Source organism: Agelaius phoeniceus, chromosome 6, assembly GCF_051311805.1.
Source record: "Agelaius phoeniceus isolate bAgePho1 chromosome 6, bAgePho1.hap1, whole genome shotgun sequence".
Taxonomy (NCBI): Eukaryota; Metazoa; Chordata; class Aves; order Passeriformes; family Icteridae; genus Agelaius; species Agelaius phoeniceus.
The window spans coordinates 37,776,172-37,794,315 of NC_135270.1; the positions used below are offsets into that span (position 1 = coordinate 37,776,172).

The window sequence follows — 18,144 nt, forward strand, 5'->3', positions numbered from 1 at the left end:
ATTTAAAAAACAATATTTCTGCCTGCGTCCTTGAAATGAAGAAGATACATTGATATAATTGAGAGCAAATGATTGCATGTTGTGCCATTTAATCATGTCATTTTTCAATTGCTGTTTTTTGCACTTCACTGCATGCTTATAGAATATTTAGCTTCAATATAGATTAAGTCACACAGTATGCAACTGAGTAGATTTCCCATATTAGGTGACATATTCTTTTAACCTTGAAATCAGCAAAAGCACACAGGTTTGGCAGTATTTTTCTAAACAATGACAAGTAATCATTCATTTTCTATCTTTGTCATTTAGCTTTTTTATTTTAAGGAATTACTCCCCTATTAATATTTTTTGAGAAGTTGTTGATTTTCTTTTTCATTCAAAACAAAAGTTCTTCTTTTCACCATCTGTCCTGCTAGAATGCATTTCCCTGAGAAGTTCCAACAGGCATTGCCATTTCACAGACAACACTGAAAACTACATTTTACCCAAACTTTGCAAGCATTTCCTCTTTTATTTTTCCTGTTTCTCGTTTCTCTTTATTGATGTATTATTTCTCTTAGCTGTGATACTTAAAGTTTTACATTATCACTTTTAAAACCTGAAATGCTGCCCTAGCCAAAAATCAGGCATAAAAAGGCAAATAAATTCTAAAAGGTGTATTTTGATTGGTGTACACAGAAGAGTGACTTCCATTCTCAGATCCTGCCTTAATTTCTGCATGTGGTTGTTGTACTAAAGACCAGCAGATCCACCTTCCATCAAAGAACAACTGGTGCAATCAGAAGTGTATAATTTCTTCCCTCACATACCCACACGCAACAAGGAGGAAGAGTAAGCCTTTAACAGACCAAAGTTACACAGACATTTTCTCTTAGATCTGATCATTTATCTGCAGCTGAACTTCTTTTATGTTCCTAAAAACAGTCAGTGTTGCCCATGCATACACAGAAGCCCCGAAATAACACTGATCTCAGTATACCTTGACATTTCTTCTGGACCTGAAAGCCCAAAGAAAATCCATTTATTTGTCATTGTCCAACTATTTTCAACTGGCCATCTCTACATGAAAATTTAGTCCAGTTGTAGAGTGAAAACAAGAAGCTTCAGATCCCATAAAAATGAATTCTCCAAACAACATGTTATAAATGAGGCTATGAAAACATCCCAATAATCCATGTGGTGAATGTGTGGATTATGTGGATTTAAGGCAATTCAACTAATTTTACTATGACGTTTAAACTACTTTTAAGCATAATTAATCCCACTGAATTCATCAAAAGTCTTAAACAGTTAATATAGACACCTGGTCAAGATTCTTGATATAACATGTTTCAGTGGCCTACCCATCTTATATCTTGTGTCAGAAAGCTGATTTCCCATACAGGTCTTTCAGTCATGCAGAGCAGATGGTGCAGCACAGCTCAGATGCTGATATGCTGCAGGAAGGCTGAGGGATGAAAACTCACTGGGGCTTGAGGAGCTGTAACATTCCTCAACTTCCTACCTTTCTATGCCTCTCATATTCTCTGGTGCTGCCTAAAGCTGCACACATGTTTCTGGTCATATGCCACTCACTTAGGAGTCACATAGCTAAGCCAAGTGCCTTCTGTTCAGATCATGGCCACTTCCATCCTCATAGATGGTGCCATTAGCCCTTGGCTTGGAAGGAGTGTTTGATGTCATTTGACTCAACAGGGGCTTTTCCAGATGATTTAAGTCATGGTATTAACAAGCTGTGAAAGTAGTTTCAGGTAGCCCTTTTTAGCTATGCGGGTGATAACTTCAAAGCACTCAAAATAGGAGTAGGCAGGGGGAAGTAAAGAATTGGACAGGAATCCTCAGTATGGGAAGCCATGACCATGAAAACAGTCTAATGACTAACACCTCGATGATATCAGGGTATCTGTTGTGAAGCAAATGACTCAGACACGAAGTCAACTTCATACACAGCAGTTGCAGTTACTGCAGTGTATACTCTTAGCCTGCAGCAAAAAAGTCAAATACATTTATTTAAGTCTCACTGCAAATGACTTAAGTGAATATGTTTCTCCCACATTTGCAAAGATTTGGATTGTGTTTACGTTTACCACAGCTCAATGGACATATGATAGTATGAGGGGACAAAATTTTAAGCGTTTGATCTCTTAATCTATGCTTCAACAAATCTTTTGCACACACAGAAGACTAAGTGAGCCTAAGTGATGCACCTCAGTTAGATCACATCCTAATTTTCTGAACCTTGAAGTGCCCAGTAGCTTACAATAACAGCTGTAAACCATAAGGCTTTAGGCTCAAGAGAGGTACTCATCATATTTCCTTACTCATCAAATTTTTAAATCAACTTACTTTTATCAAACATGAATTATAGCTTCTACATTCACAATGTACCTTGCAAATAATTAATTTAATTAACTGTCATTCTGGAAGCATATTTTGCATGTGCAATTACTGTATTGATAGGTTTTTATACAAGGATGCGATTTTAACAATAGCAAAACCTAGATGGATATACAACATCACAGTGTATATATCATGTCATGGGCTATAGGCAACTATTGTGTCCCTTTAGGACACTGAACACAAGACCCTAATACTGCTTAAAGTCATTATTGCTAGTGCTATTATATAGGGCTTAAAGATGTCTTTACATGATTAAGTTCTCTGGGGTTTAAAGTATTGTTTCTATAGCCAACTATTTCAATACACTGTTAGATACAAGCACTTCATTCTTCTCCTGTTTAATATTAACCATAATATCATGTAATAAAATTGAAACAAAAGTGCCATAGGCCTAATTGTACTGTCACAGCCATGTAAATCAGAAATAGCTTCAGTAAAGCTACTGTTATTATGCTGGTGTAAAATTGATATAAATTAGAAATGACTTGGACGCTGTAGCTCTGCTTTCAGATAACACAATGTAAAGGCCTCACTTAAAGTCCCCTATAATGGCTTATGAATGCAATTCTCCTTACCTCATCATGTTAAAAGGCATTGTATCAGAAAAGACCAATATTTATAAGGGATGACTTAATCAGATAGATCAAGGTAAATTAATGTTATGGGGCCTGATTCTGAGCTATATTGACTTCTATGAAGTTAATGCAGACCTACATAAATTTGGCTGTGATTGGTGTATAACTCACCATCACTTCCAAAAAACCTGAATTTCCTAGCTGTTATAAAATGTAAAATAAGAACACTCACTTTAGATAGACTTTTTGGTCTGGTTTGGTTGGCTGGTATTTTTCCTGATCTGACATTAAGCTAATGAACAGCATCAGAAGGGAAATGTGCCAGACGTGGTGGTTACATCAAGGACTACAAAGGAAACTAGTAATGAACACTAGGAAAATAAATAAGGGCAAGTTCAGGAAATGCAAGTGAAAATGCAGCTCTGGTATAAATTGAATAATAAAATTCCTGGTCATATTTTGCCATAAATAGTGGTTTGGGAATTTGTCATTCACCTTATTTAAAATTCAGAAATATTAAAGGTACAGGGTTCTCTCATTACAGAAGTAATAGAATTCTAGCTATTATAGAGTTAGGGTAATTTAAATAGCTATAGAATGCATTATATCAATAAGTGGAACATCTGTATGAAATGTCCACCTGCTACTATACTACTCAGTGTACTTTACAATGAAATGTACTTAATCATTTTAAAATGTCTTCTAATGAAGGCTTATCGGGAATAACATTTTGAACACAAATACTTTTAGGCACTAAAACTTCTGCTTTAAATGAGATTGCATTGCCTTGTTTACCCTTGTTGATTAATAAGCAATCTGTTAGGATGGCCCAATTGTGCTAGTGAAAGTAGATTAGTAATTCAACTATGTTTGTGAGTTTAATCATCATTTCTCTTGAAGGCTTTAAAAGAAATCCCTGTCTTTTGCACACTATCCCTATGCAAAAAGATACATGTTTTTAGCTGTATATGCCAACATTTTGGTTCACACTTTCACCTTGATATTATTGATCAAGAACAGCAGCAGAATACTCATTTGAGTCATGACATTTCTAATTATAAATTTCAATTTTTAAAGAAACAGTGACACAAAAACTGGAACTGGAATTCACTTTTCTATAGAATGTTTTTGTTTTGTTAATAAAATTAAGTAAGGTGATCCTGTTTTTTTATCAGTTAACACTTCTGAACAGCTTTGAGAGATATTGTGCCTTTTTTTCACTTGCTTCTTATTATTAACTGGAAGTTTAGGGGCAAACACCCTGTTTTCAAAAAAGATGATCGTTCAGATTTTCTCATGGGGTCATGCACTTTCATCTGTGGAATGATGAACTTTCATCACAGAGGGAAACAGATGTTGGCAAGTTAAAATTTAAATTATCTGTAAAGCTCCCATGTGTAGAGCACAGTCCTGTTAAATTCAGGAGTAGCAAATCCCTATGATAATTATTGAATACTTGAGCTATGCAATGTTATAAAAGTAAAGGATCTCAGAACCTGGGCTGAAGCAGTCATCCTCATGTGCAGTTCTGCCTTCTGTACCCCAGCTTCATAGATGTTATTATTAAAATTTGTTATGAGTTTAAAAAATCCTGGTTTGATGTTCAGTGACAGTAGAGGATAATCACAGATAAAACCATGCTTGGAAGCACCCATGCCATTAACTGCTCCCTGGTGGTCGACGTCTCTCTAGTTCTGGCATGTAGGATGCATTATTTATTCTGCTCCTCAACAAGATTTTCAGTACAGTTTCTTAGGGTTTTGGTGGAAAACCAACATCCTGGCTCCCATCAAGTTTCAATATTAGGGCTTAGCAATTGTCTCCCATCATCCAGTTTACGTCAGACTGCATTCTCAGTAGCCCTGGAATCAGTATATGAAGTCAATGCAGTGAATTACTCCTTTTCAGGGATGATACAATTTTCACAGTTTTCCTACATTTACTTGAATATGGAACTACCCTGAAAATATTTTATGATAACAAAAAACATCTTTAAACAATTTTATACTGATTTTTCTCTTTCTGTAATGTTTCTTCTGTGACAGGGCATATATGACCCATAATTTCTATTGTTTTTTTCTAAAAATATACATATTCTCATTGCATGACTACAACTTTTCTCTCTTATTTTTCTGTAGAATTTCTGAAGCTGATTACTGTCAGGGTAACTCATTTCAGATGTGACCCAGTTGAATGAAAAAGAAAGGAAGAATAAACGAGTCTACACCATAAAACTTTCAGCATTATAGAGACAGTTAGCTATGTATGGCATTTGTTTGAAGAAGACTGAACGTAGTCTGTCTGTGCTATTAAGGTTAAGACTGTATTTATCTGAAAACAAAACACTAAGCTTTGACAGAATTACGGGAATTTATGGAAGACCTGAAAAAAATATTGCAAGACAGAGATTGGGCACCACTAAATATCAGATAATAATTAATATTTCAGTTTGAAAAGTATTCCATGCTGACATCTGCTGTTTGTCTGTCCTTCAGTCTCTATGCTCTGAGATCAAGCAGAGGCGCCGTGGGGTAGCCTCTGTGCTGCGATTGTGCCAACACCTCCTGGATGATCAGGAGACCTGCAACCTAAATGCAGATCACCAGTCCATGCAGCTGATAATTGTAAACCTTGAGAGGAGGTGGGAAGCCATTGTCATGCAAGCTGTCCACTGGCAAACCAGGCTACAGAAGCGATTGGAAAAAGACTCGGTGAGTGATGCTTGCTTTAAAAAGGTCTCGTGGGATTTCATTCTTCACAAGAAACACTTTTTCAGCACAAGAAAAACATACCCATCTCTGAGTGTTTTCTTCCAGCAGAGATGCCATTCTTAGTCTTTACTGTCTACAAATGAATCTTCAGTTTTTCACACAGTATTGTATGGACAACATTGTTTAATAATATAAACTCACATATACATATTGTATTTGCTGGATATTTAATCTCATCATATCTGATCCCACCCAGTAGAAAAACCAAATCCTCTACTGCTGCTAAGTTGCTCAGTACCTAACAGAACTGGGCCCAGAGACGTATTTTACTGATTGTAAGTATATCTTAGAAAAAGAGTTTCCTGTGTAAGACTGGTTTTAATTAGCATCCCAGCAGTAGATGTGTATTTCACATAGAATGCCACGGGTATGTGATTAATATACAATCCTCTGTTATTTGAATATAAGTAAAATGTAATAATTTGCTTTTATCTCAGGGAAATGATTCCTAAGAGGCAAAATAGCACTCTGCTTAAACCATCCATTAAGTGGCATGAATTAGATTGGTTTTCCACAGCATAAAACTATATTACAAAGCAGGGGGAATAAAATAATCCCTACTGTAACACCATTGACTGTAATGGATGAATTGGCTCAGCATGTCTTTTGCAACTATGACACTGCTGAAGTCTGTATACTGCAGCTACATTGACAACAATGTATGTAGTTCCTATGTAGTTCATATACTGAAGACTCTTGGTGAGATTTGGGAATAAATGATATATTTTTTTAGGTTTTTATTAAGGAAAGCAGAGGAAAAATATCTAGACACATCCTTCTTAGCAATTCTCTGACTAACAGTGAAATACTACTTTTGACTTCTTTTTTTTAAAGTTCCTTTACAAAAATAACAGAAGCTATAATTCTCTGGTTCAGTTAGGGTCCTACAGTATGAAGATATATAAGGCGTTGTTTAGAAACTCTAGCAGTTCCTGAGTGAAAATCCTATTAGTCTAAACAGCCCAAGAAATGGTGAGTTAGTGAGAAGGATGCTCTGGACAAATGAACTGGTGAAGGTAATAATAATGTTGCTTGCCTGCCTTTTCCATAACTTATAACATAGGAATGCTCCTCTGTTTTACTGTCTCTTTTGCTTTAGGTATTGATATAGAAATGGGACTTGATGAAGGGAGAGGTTTGAACAGACTGTTAGGACAAGCCAAAAGGGGCTCTGTATGAGGCAGCATGGAAAGAACTCATCTCTGAAAAGCAGATGTAGTGTTAGTGTTGGTTTTTTAAGCATGGGATTAGTCAACTGGCAATGTAAAAAGTGAAGATAATTGAGATTGTGAGAAAATATTACAGAAATTTCAGTGGAATTAAAGACAGAACTAGTGAGGATCCAGAAAGAAGTTTTATGGAAATCGTAGGTAGAAGTTTGAAACAATACATTACATTTAATTGAGAGGAAAGTCAAGAAATAAAAGAAGACTAATGCCATCTCAATAGTTGCTGAGAGTTTTGATGGTAATGAGTCTGGGAGAGCAAGAAATGAGAACAGAAGTAAAAGAATTCATCAATGAAATAGGCTGGGCAAGTGAATGGGTTAGAAGACGAATATGAGGCTGAGGAAAAGAAAAGATTGATAAAGAAAGAAAATACAGTAGCAGAGATTTTTAATCTCTTGAGAAATGCTGGTTATGTTTTTGTGATAGTTCCATCTTAGGAATATTTTTAGTCATATTACTAATGTGTTGCAGCAATAGCTCTAATAAATTTGCTTCGTGCTACACAAAATGTTTAATGATCTGACCAGCAGTAGAAGAACAGTTGAACTTTGGAGCTTCAGAAATAAGTATGTGCAGTATTTAGGCAACAACCAAACAAAAAAAAGAGCTCTCAGAATCCTGATTTTTTTTTTTGTTAGAGGCTGAGTATTGCTGTGTCTGTAACAGCCCAAGAGGGAGTGAACCACATTCTAGCTGTATTATCTTAAAGGTAAAGTACCACAGATCAGCAGGTTTGGGGTTTTTTTTTAGTAGATGTGTGTCTCCTATTTGACTTGGAACAAAAAGAAGTTGCATTTGTGAGATATGTTAGAGAGCGCTGACAGAGGTCCAAGTTACTGTAATGAACACATATTGTCCTCTTTTGCGTGTGGCCAGTTGCTGTATGGAAGCAGTTGCCCTAAATAAACTTTTAGGAGGTAATTAGAGCTTGGTGCTGCTCTTGCAGCAGGAGTGGAGTCTTGTGTTTCTGTTTGGGATTGCAATCGATCGGGAGTTGAGGCATGGTGAGGATATGAGCACAGAATCTCACTTGATATCTGGCGGCTTGGAACTTCACAATGTACCCACCACTTTGTTCCCACTTTGCCTGGGGTGGTCTGGAGTTATTTGCTGGGCTGAGCTGACTTTCACTGGCTGAAGGGTGTGTCATTCTTTCTGCTGAAAGATAGCAGCCATCTAAATGGCTGCTCATGATGCTCATCTAATTTTCACTGTTTTGTTTTGGAACCTCTCAGGCTGCTTTCCTTCTTTTAAGTATGTCAGTATCTACACGTTTCTCTTGCTGATAAAACTATCCATATTCTCAACATTTAAATATGCTCCAGCCACTGCAGGATTTCTTTGACTTTCCTTGCCTGAGTTGGCATGTTCTAACCTTCCTTTTCACTCAGTTCCTGTGCAGTCATTTCTTGGGTAGGTACCAGAACCATTTCTTCTGCTACCGTATCTCTCTGTATTTGATGGTGTGCCAGTCTTGGCACACAAACTATATCCCTTGGTAACAAGTCTGTCTTTGTGGTTGCCCACAAAATACTGTAATTTATGAAAACAAATGAGATGTTTTTATAGCCTGATGGCATCTGACTCATTCATGGCATCTAACTTGCTGACAGTAAATAAGATACCCCAGATAATTGTATAGTCTCAGTGCAAGAGTCACCTTCATCTTCTACTGTTTTCTAATTGTGTACTGGGATCTTCCTTTGTCCCCTTTCTGCCCCTTTTTACATTCAGTCACTTATCTGGGCCACTTAAAATGTTACAAAGGTATGCTGGTATTAACCCCAGAAAACTTTTATGTTTCTTTTGAATTGTCTTCATTTATGGTCTTCAGCAGTTTTTAGTTTTGCTCACCTTTTGCAATAGTGGGCACCATAAGTTTACAAATAACAAGTTATTGACATGTACTTCATGCACCTACAGTCAGGTAAAAGCTCATAAACGAAAAGTTCCATGTAGAATGTGAAATTATCAATAAGAATGGCTCCAGAAAGATGAAATATTATTAGATTCAGTAGGTTAATCTAGCTATATAGAATGAGGTATTCATAAAGTGAAAAAACCTCAGAAAACTGGAAGCAGTCCTAATTTGTTTCAGCAAAAGAGGTTTTTATCTCCCCCATCTCTTTGTTTTGGTGTTGGGGTTTTTTTTGTTTTTTTTTTGTTTGTTTGTTTGTTTGTTTGTTTTTGTTTGGTTTGGTTTTTTCTAGTAAATTCTTTTCATCCAGATTTATCATTCCATATTTCGCTGATATAATGTTATATATCACCTTAATTTTAACTTCAGGATTACACAGATGCCTTATAGCTTGTCTAACAAGACCCTGCTAGCAATCATCTTAAAGGAAAAAGAATACTGCCTGGCAATTGCAATAGCAGCAATCTTCATTTAACTAAACTCAAAATTGCCATCTAAAATTCCTGCTCAACAGCTGGAGATGCTTTAACTCACTATGCACTTTCCTTTAGAAGCTACAGTGTACTTGGAAGACTGAAAATTTAAAAATTGATTTTGGGAGAGATTCAGTCATAGTTGTGCCCATAAATTAAGTCAAAGTGCTAATATGTAAGTTGTTTTGGCAATTTTTTTTAAACTTTTTGCTCAGCCAGTGGTATACCCAGTGCAAATTATGTGTTTACCTCAATGGATTATTCCAGCTGCTACAGAGGATTCCAATTTGTGTATGTCCTGCCCAGATCAGGTATGTCTCTGTATAGAAAGCTGCAATGAGGTGACCGTGGAAATTCACTTTTTTGGGACAGGGAGAAAGGGAAAAAACCTGTGGTTTCTAGTGGATTTTACTTTAGCTGCCATTCAATATTCCTGCCTTTTTGGTGAGTGGGGAAACTGCTTTTTATCCAGAATGCTCATTCATTGAATGAGAAACATACCTGTTTTATGGAGCAGACAATTTCTTTTCTTATTCAACAGAGAGGGCTAATTATTGAAGGGACAGTATTACTCATGCATTTAAAATGGAGGTTTTGAGCTAAGGCAATTTGGGTTAAGGTGCCCTAATTCTCACATTGTCCTGAAAATGTCTGAAATATTAATTTGTCTGATCACCAAGTTCACTACTATACCTCATGAAAAAAAAATATTTCTCTTCTTCTGACTCATCTTACGTGTATATTACACTGAAAGTCCAGTGGAACCTTCATCTGTATTGGCTTGAAAGTATGCTGTACATCCAGCCACATAATTGAAAATAATAAGGCCACAATAAATGGGATGGCCTTGGGGTATAACACCCAAGGGATTCAATTGGTGTCGCTTTGTATCAATGTCCATGCATCATGGTAATTGAGGTAACATAACCAATTACCACATTTTAATTAGAGTTGCAAGGACTTGGGAAAATCTGCAATGGTGAGACAGCTCACTTGAAAAGAAAAAAAAAGAAAAAGAATAAAAAAGAAAGGCACTTCTTTCCACAAGCTTGTTCCTTAGGAGGTAAAGAGCCTGCTTAAATGGCTGTTCAGGATTTTTACCCGACAACCTCCTGGTTTCCTTCTTTATAATGCATTTGGAAAAACAAATTGTTAAATATACTATATTGCTTCTGATTTGGTATCTTTATTCTTTTACTCTATGTATCTGTTTCTGTGATGCTTTCTGGGAAAGAAAGCAGTTTTTCATAAAGTTAGGCATAGTGTCTTCACTTCTCTATATTTACTTCACTGATGCAATATTTTTTCAACCCATAGAATGGCATTTGTTCTAAGCTTAAAAAACACACACAAACCCCCTTGTTTCAGGGGCAAAAAATGAATCTGTCATTGTTCAGTTATTTGCTAGATAGCTGCACTTTAAAAACTTGGTTTCTAAAAGTTTCTTATTTCATCACAAGCCATCATTTTGTAAGGTGAGTCCTAGCTAAAAATCTTGCATAAAATTTAGAAGTTCATCAGGAGGGTCTACCACAGCAAAGTATTGAGAGATGATTAACTTAATTGGATGAAAAGGGCACATTACATATTGTAAAATGCTGAACACCCATTGCATGATCTAGCCGTTACAAATTATTTAATGACTTATGTTTTTGTTTTGGTATTGGATCTCTTCCATATAGTCTATGACAGTACTGTCTTGATGGCTTGCATTTGCTCGCTTTGGTGCTTCCTTAAAATATTCAATTTTCAAGTGAATATATATTTGATTTTAGAGTTTGTAATATGATGCACCATCCTCATACTTGAGGTGTGTATGCTTTTGAGCTTCTGGGTTGCATTGCATATCTGATTTGTGACATGAAACAATTACCAGTAGGATCTAAAATATAGTTATGCAGATGCTGAACCTAGGTCTAGATTTTTCTTGAACTTAATTGAAGATAGGTAATACATCCCACATTCTTGCAAGAAATTCTGCGTTTCTTATAATTTTCTTGAGGACCAGCCATAGTAATGAGGGCAGTCATCATGGCAGTGCACAGAGTCTGGATGATCTGGTAAAAAAAAGCTGGGAAAACCCTTGTTGTTGAGCAGATCTTAGTAAAAAATTCCAGAACCAGTCAACTTTAGTCAAAATTCAGATAAATGTTTTGGTTATATTCTTGGGAGTCTCCTGAGTGGTCTCCTGCAACAGTAGGTTTTTAAAGTGGATAGAAAGAAAAAAAGAAATATATTTAAGTCTTTCAAAAGAGGGCTCTACTCCATCCTCAGAGACTGTAAATCTTTCTGTCACAACTAAAAGTAAAAGGTAAAAATCCAAGGGTGAAATACTCCCTGCATTTCACCAATCTGCTATATATTATTCCACCATTTCCCTCACTCTGGCAGATGTCATTTTTTGCCACAGCTTTGTAAAATGATGGGAAGTTCAAACTCATAACCCCAGCCAAACCAGACAAATTCTCAGGAATAATCAGCTTTAGTGGGAAAATAAGCGATATTCAGAAATTGGAAATATGATGCTTCCAAAGCACGCCGATGCTGAAAGAACTGTCAAATGCCATTTAAACAGCAAAAATACCTAATTAAAATAAAAGCTAAAATGATTAGGTTTTAATTTTCAAGGACAGTGGTCTTCAAAAGAACTCACTTCCTATTTAGGCACTTAAGTACAGGGTCAGATATTTAATAGTGCTCAGCAGACACTGACTCTCATTGCAATGCATTGAGTTCAAATTACAGGATGAAGTCAGTGTTTTATTTAGATGCCTAATATCCACTGATCATAAGTTCACGACTCAAGCCAGGATTGTTTTAAAAATTACAGTTAAGGGAAATATGAAAGTCACAAACTTCTGATTTTTTAGTTAATTTAATGGCTTGTTGCTCTGCATGTCTAATCAATCCAGTTCTGCAAGGAACAGCATATGAGTGTAATTGAGGCTAATTTTCAGATCTTTTTTTTTTTAAGAGTTCTCAAACAAAATAGTTTTTAGAAAAAGAGGAAGAAAGCTTATTTTCTGATAGGTTGAACTGCAGTTTTTTCCATCTTACAAGGGCCTTCCATATTAGATGATAGGGCCATAATATTTATGCCACTATGGAAATATATTTGCAGGATCTTCAGGAAGTATATGCATAGTCAGTATCTCATTGTTCAATATTATAGGATATTCTAGGAGCTGCACCAGCTCTAAGCAGACAGGAATACAGTTAAAACTATTTTTAAAATAAATGAAAATAACTAAGGTACAATTATTTACTCTTTTTTCTTAACACACAAAGGAAAAGGTATCCAACAGAATTATCAGGCAGGAGATTTAAAACAATCAAAAGGGAATGCTATTTTCATGGAGTGAATAATTAGAATGAAATTTGTTCCTACAGGATGTGGAGGATAGCAAAAATACAAATGACTTCAGTAAGTAATCAGATAAATTAATGAAGGAGACATCAATTAATGCTTATTAAATTCCAACTCTGAAAGTCCCCACAGGCTGACTTCTCAAATTTGGAAGGGCAGCTTCTAAATTCTTCTATGTGTTTGAGGGTTTTCTAACTTTTCCATAAACCTTCACTAGCAACCACCTCAGGAGATGGACTCAGCTGAATGGACTATTGGTCTCACCTAAAATGACTGTTGCTGTTTGAAAGCACATGAACCTGTAGATTTGGAGGCCTACCTATGCTATATGTATAGTGAAGAAGTTTTACAATATGCCTAGAGAGTTTGCACTGTATTTGGAGGGGGTTTTGCTATTTCCAAAAGCTGTAATGCAGCCATTTAGATTGCGTGCTTTCACCAGAAGAAAACTTTCAAAAATGTACCCACTTAACAGTTTACCAAGACATTTCTAGCATAGTTTTTCTGTAAAACATACAGAAATGATAATAAATACATCTACTTAATATTTATATATGCACATACATTTATATCAGAGGTACTATAGTAACACTATAATATACATTAAATAATAACATGTAAATAATGAGCAAGGATCATCTAAGTTTCATTTCTCCTTATATACAAGACGTTTGTGTCATTGTTGTAGCTCTAATCCATATCCAGGTCTTCGTGTTTGGTGTGTGCAGTAATATGTAAATTACCTAGCCAGCTGCGTTAAGCAGTGTTTGTTTATTCTATTTCTTTTGGCATAGCATACAACTGAATTTCTGCCAAAAATGTGGCTGCTCCAGGGAACACTGTTCAAGTCGAAGGAAGTTTTGAAAGGAAAGACATATCATGAGTCTTTACTCTGTGAAACAGTATAATCAAGAGAAACTCTGTTCATAAAAAAGACCTGTATTAATGTAAAATAATGAGTTTGTAAAATACAATGAGCAAACAGAATCTTTTTAGAACACTCTGTTTACATCAACTCTGTAAACAAGAATACAATACTAAGAGGCAGTGACTTTTTTCATGCGTGGGAAGCATGACTAAAAGTGGTGAAATGCGAAAATGGAAAGTTTAAGAAAAATTATTTTTAAATGGCATGTTAATATCCCCTAACACATAGAGTTAAGTGCATTTAAATTTAGAAACCAGTGATGTTTAAATGTTAAAAAATTGCATTAATGATGTGAGAGCTATCTACTTACACTTGCAGTCCTTTCAGTCTTGTCTGACACTTCCTTTTTTATCCAGCCAGCTAATTTCCCCTCCTTTGTGAGGAGTAACTGTTTTCACACTAGTGCTTACCCAGCAAGCCTCCTCATTGTTTCATGGTTAATTATCTTCTTGAGCTTCACCTTCTCAAGCGAAGGGAGAAGGACTGGGCCTCCCCGCAGCTCTAATGAAAGCTAAGTTTGAGAGATTCACTTTGTGAATAAATGCAGTGTCTGATCTACAAACATAATAAATGAGTTCCTAAACTTTATGGAGTCACAGCTCATTCAGCAGGTTTACTGGTTAACTGAACAATTCAGAAAGACACTTTATTCTAAGAATCCATTTTGATTTTTAAAAGGGGAGGAATATTGTTTCAGTGCAAAACAAAATACCATAAACTGTTCCAAAATTTTTAAGCACTACACAAAAAGTACATGTCAAACACACAGTTTCAGTAAAAACCTGAGCAGCTGCATGAAAGACTTAGAGCTCTATACTGCATATTAAAAACACTTCTACTGATAACATTAATACTAATAGCCCTGTGCCCCTCAGTTATTACTTTGTAAACTCTTAGTATTTATTGGACTTTTTGTGCCTCACCAGCACTGAAAATAGTCATTGTGGATAGACTGAAATCTTCAACTAATGTTTTGATTTTGAGCCTAAGTTTAACCTGTGTAACATTTAAAATAAACTCACCTGTAAGAGAAGAAAGTTGAATAACAGCAATATAGTGATTTTATAACAGTGAGTTATCCTTATTGTAATATTTTACTCTGTGTAACTAAGACAGGCATGTATAAACCCCTCACAATAGCAAGGTATCGTTGTCTACTATGGCTTTTTCCAAGTGAATTTCTACCAAGTTTGCTTATATCAAATAATTTTGCAAGTGACCAAACCAAACTTGAGACACTGCACAGGACTTATTCAATGTACTAGCTTAGATTGGAAATTCCAATCCTTTTTTTCCAGCCAGCTCCAGAGCTGTGTTGACATCTATTATGTATAGAGAGACGTATAAACATCATCACTTACCAGAAAAGGTGAAAAGCAAATAATCTGGAAGTTCAAAGATGAGATGATCTTGGTGAAAGAGCTCTGCCTACCTAGGGACTGCTTATATTTGGAGATTAGGCCAGTGTTTCTATATTGCAACATTTCAAGAGCAGCTTTTCTTAGATATAGGCTGTGTAATGGCAAGGAGCAATTGTGCTGTTGTAGCCTCAAAGTGCTTACCATTGTAATTTTGATTCATTGCCAGAACTCCCTACCACTTACTGACAGCTGTGGTGTTTAACTTAGCACTTGGAAATCCATAGGTGGGCAGACTGTGCAAGTACTTGTAATATACAGTATTCTTCTTGCCTTTGATTTAACAATACTTGCTTATTGTCTCCCTTCAAGTTGATGTCTTAAATTTACAAATGATGAATCAATCACTTCAGGAAATGCCAGAACTGAAATTGCAGAGAAATTGCATTGAAAATTTAAATAAGGGGGACAGGGAGTCCATTCTCATTGATAATGTGAATTTGGTGGTCTCTCAACTGATTCAGAAGAAGAAACTGATAATAGGGATGGGTATTTTTCATGCAGTCCTGTTATTCATAAATAATAGATAAAGTCTCCCTTTCCAGTATACTGGAAGAATTTTTTATTTAGAAATTCAAGTCTCTCTATTCCAGCTCTTCATGAGAAAACTTTCTTTCTAGGTTTCTTCTAAGGTCAAGCTCCCAAGGGCTTATGTCCTGCTCTTTTGTACCTTATATCTGTCTATGTTTCTATGGTGATTCTCACTCTTCAGGGTTTTTCACAGACCCTCATTTCTGCTGAAACAAAGCTTTTTAAAAAGCCATGATTTTGGTGTCCTGATGTGCCTGCTGTAGATTGGAGATGCCTGTTGTGTCTACTGAGTCCATTCATAGCATCCACTGAGTTGTTCTGGTTTAAGTGAGAATACACTGTTAAAGGAGTACCAGTTCCAATGTAAATGAAACTGAATTGAAAGTATTATTAACAGTTTGCAGACCTCTTAACTAGTACAAAGAGAAAGCAACAGTGATTTTATTGTGCTTTTATTGCTTTGTTGGTACAAAATTTTTTATGGGCATCTAAATGCAGAATGCAATTGATTTGGCATTAATATGATGTTCCACAGGTTCCCTGGTTTTTCTGGATATTTTATAGTCTTAACTATAAAGAAGCCATTTGGGTCAAATTCTGAGATTTTGCATGGATGAACTCCCACCAACTTGCACGGGCATGTACTGAGGTGTGGTGCCAGGATTTGCTCTGTTCTGAACTATGTGTGCATGGAAACATTTTGGATTTAGATAAAGCCAGGAGTGTTTTTCTAGGAGTTTCATAAAGGGCTTGTGATGGATTCTTGAACAAAGAAAAACATATATTTCTCTGAAGTAAAGGTGAGATATGAAATGACATTCAAGGGCAAAAAATCCTGTCATGTAACCTCTTGACAGATGAAAAGAAAGCTACAAAGCAGTAAAAACAACAGTTGGTAAAATATGTCATGTAGCCAGGTTTTCTCATCACAAAAAAAAGCCCAAATATACAACTTGGGATATAGGTCTGGGATTGTAAACCTATTTGGATGACAATATACTCAATATAAAAATGTTATAGATGTTCTTCTTTCTAGTAACATCTAAAGGGATTCTTCAGCAAAGAAGAAACATAGATGTTAGAAAGGATATGGTTGCAAAAAAAAAAAAAAAAACAAAGGAGGCAAATGCTTCTGTAGAGGATGGAAAACAGATAATGGGTAGGTCATTAACAATGATCCTTTGGACACAGAGCAGGGACCGAACTCCTTGAGTCCCTGCTTTTGCCTTGATCTGTGATCAAAGTTAGTTCCTGCAGGCCTTCTGCTGACATGGCTCACCTTCTGTTTCAGCCTGGCTTGCACACTCCAGTGTGATGTGTGAGTGGAGTGTGATGGAGAGGCTGGAGCCTTTCACTCTTTTGTCCATCTGACACTGCCGGCAGCTTACCAAGGGAGTTAGAATACCCTCATACGACTCCTATGCAGGCACAACTGACCCCAGAATTTTACCCAGCATCAAGTGACATAGAAATGGCAGAAGAATGCTTAGAGAATGGACATTTTCCCTGAGTTCTAAAACACTTCTCCTACTAGTAGGAGTTAATAGTTTTCAGCTGGGCAACCTGTTAAAATGCCACTGCAGTTATTTTACCTGTTGCTTAGAAGATGTGCCCACAAACCTGCTGCCATGATAATTACCTGTTTTAAAACCTAGGTATGAAAATAGTAGTCCTTTAAACTGTTATTTCTGAGCATTATCAGAGAACTTCAAACCTCATCATAGAGACCTGAGCAGAGGTGGAGTCTCTGTTGTTCCCAGCTTATACTGAGACCCTTGCAGGTGATATTTGTGGCTGCTGAGGGCAGAGGCAAAGTCTGTGTCCTTCCCGTGGTACAGGAATCTGTGCCTACAACCACCCATGTAGGACCCTGGCACTACCTGTAAGCATACATGACCCCTAAAAGAGCAGGAGGAACTCTGCATGTGCAGGATTGAGGATGTAATGTCATCGAGAGAGGCAATAATAACTGTAAAATGCAGTAAGAGATTACCACAGATTTAGTTCTTATTTTCTCAGGAAATAAATGCATACTTGCTTTTAATTGCAATTGTAACAAATATGTAAGTTCATGTATGTTTTTCATGATCTGTGATAAAGCATGCTGCTTCCATATATTCTGAGTATATATTGTAATATGTAGGCCACTTTGGTGTTATGCACAGGGAATATTATGCATATGCTTATGCATATTAAGAATTGGTGTTGGGGAATGAGGATAGTTTTTTTGATGACTGTGATATAGGGAACACCATTTAAAAAATTAGTTTAAGTGAGGCAGAGGTGAAGTGGCACTGTACACGACTATTTCCCTCATCAGAAGTACTTCGCATGCTTGCATTTTTCAAAAGACAAAATCATGTTTGTCTTCCTTGAATGTGCACACATTCCTGGAGGTGGGGGATGGTTTTCTGTCCTTTTTCTTTTTTTCCCTGGCCCTTAAATGAAGTTGAGATTGGATAATTTGGCCACAGCAACTGAAGGATATGTTGCAGGGAAGGAGGAAGAACAGAGTTTGTATTTATTATTGTAAA

The 18,144-nt window shown here is 36.3% G+C and overlaps 2 protein-coding genes across 5 annotated transcripts in view; one reads left to right on the plus strand and one right to left on the minus strand.

Moving 5' to 3' along the window:
- AKAP6 (A-kinase anchoring protein 6) overlaps positions 1-18,144 on the plus strand; it is a 257,459-nt gene that overhangs the window by 224,976 nt on the left and 14,339 nt on the right. For all 4 annotated transcript variants that reach the window (XM_077180435.1, XM_077180434.1, XM_077180437.1 and 1 more), the window contains exon 12: positions 5,471-5,686. In XM_077180435.1, coding sequence (XP_077036550.1) covers positions 5,471-5,686 — 216 coding nt within the window. The remainder of the gene's footprint in view (positions 1-5,470; positions 5,687-18,144) is intronic.
- Positions 1-18,144, minus strand: part of LOC143694392 (uncharacterized) — a 95,525-nt gene that overhangs the window by 15,065 nt on the left and 62,316 nt on the right. The gene's annotated exons all lie outside the window — the stretch shown is intronic.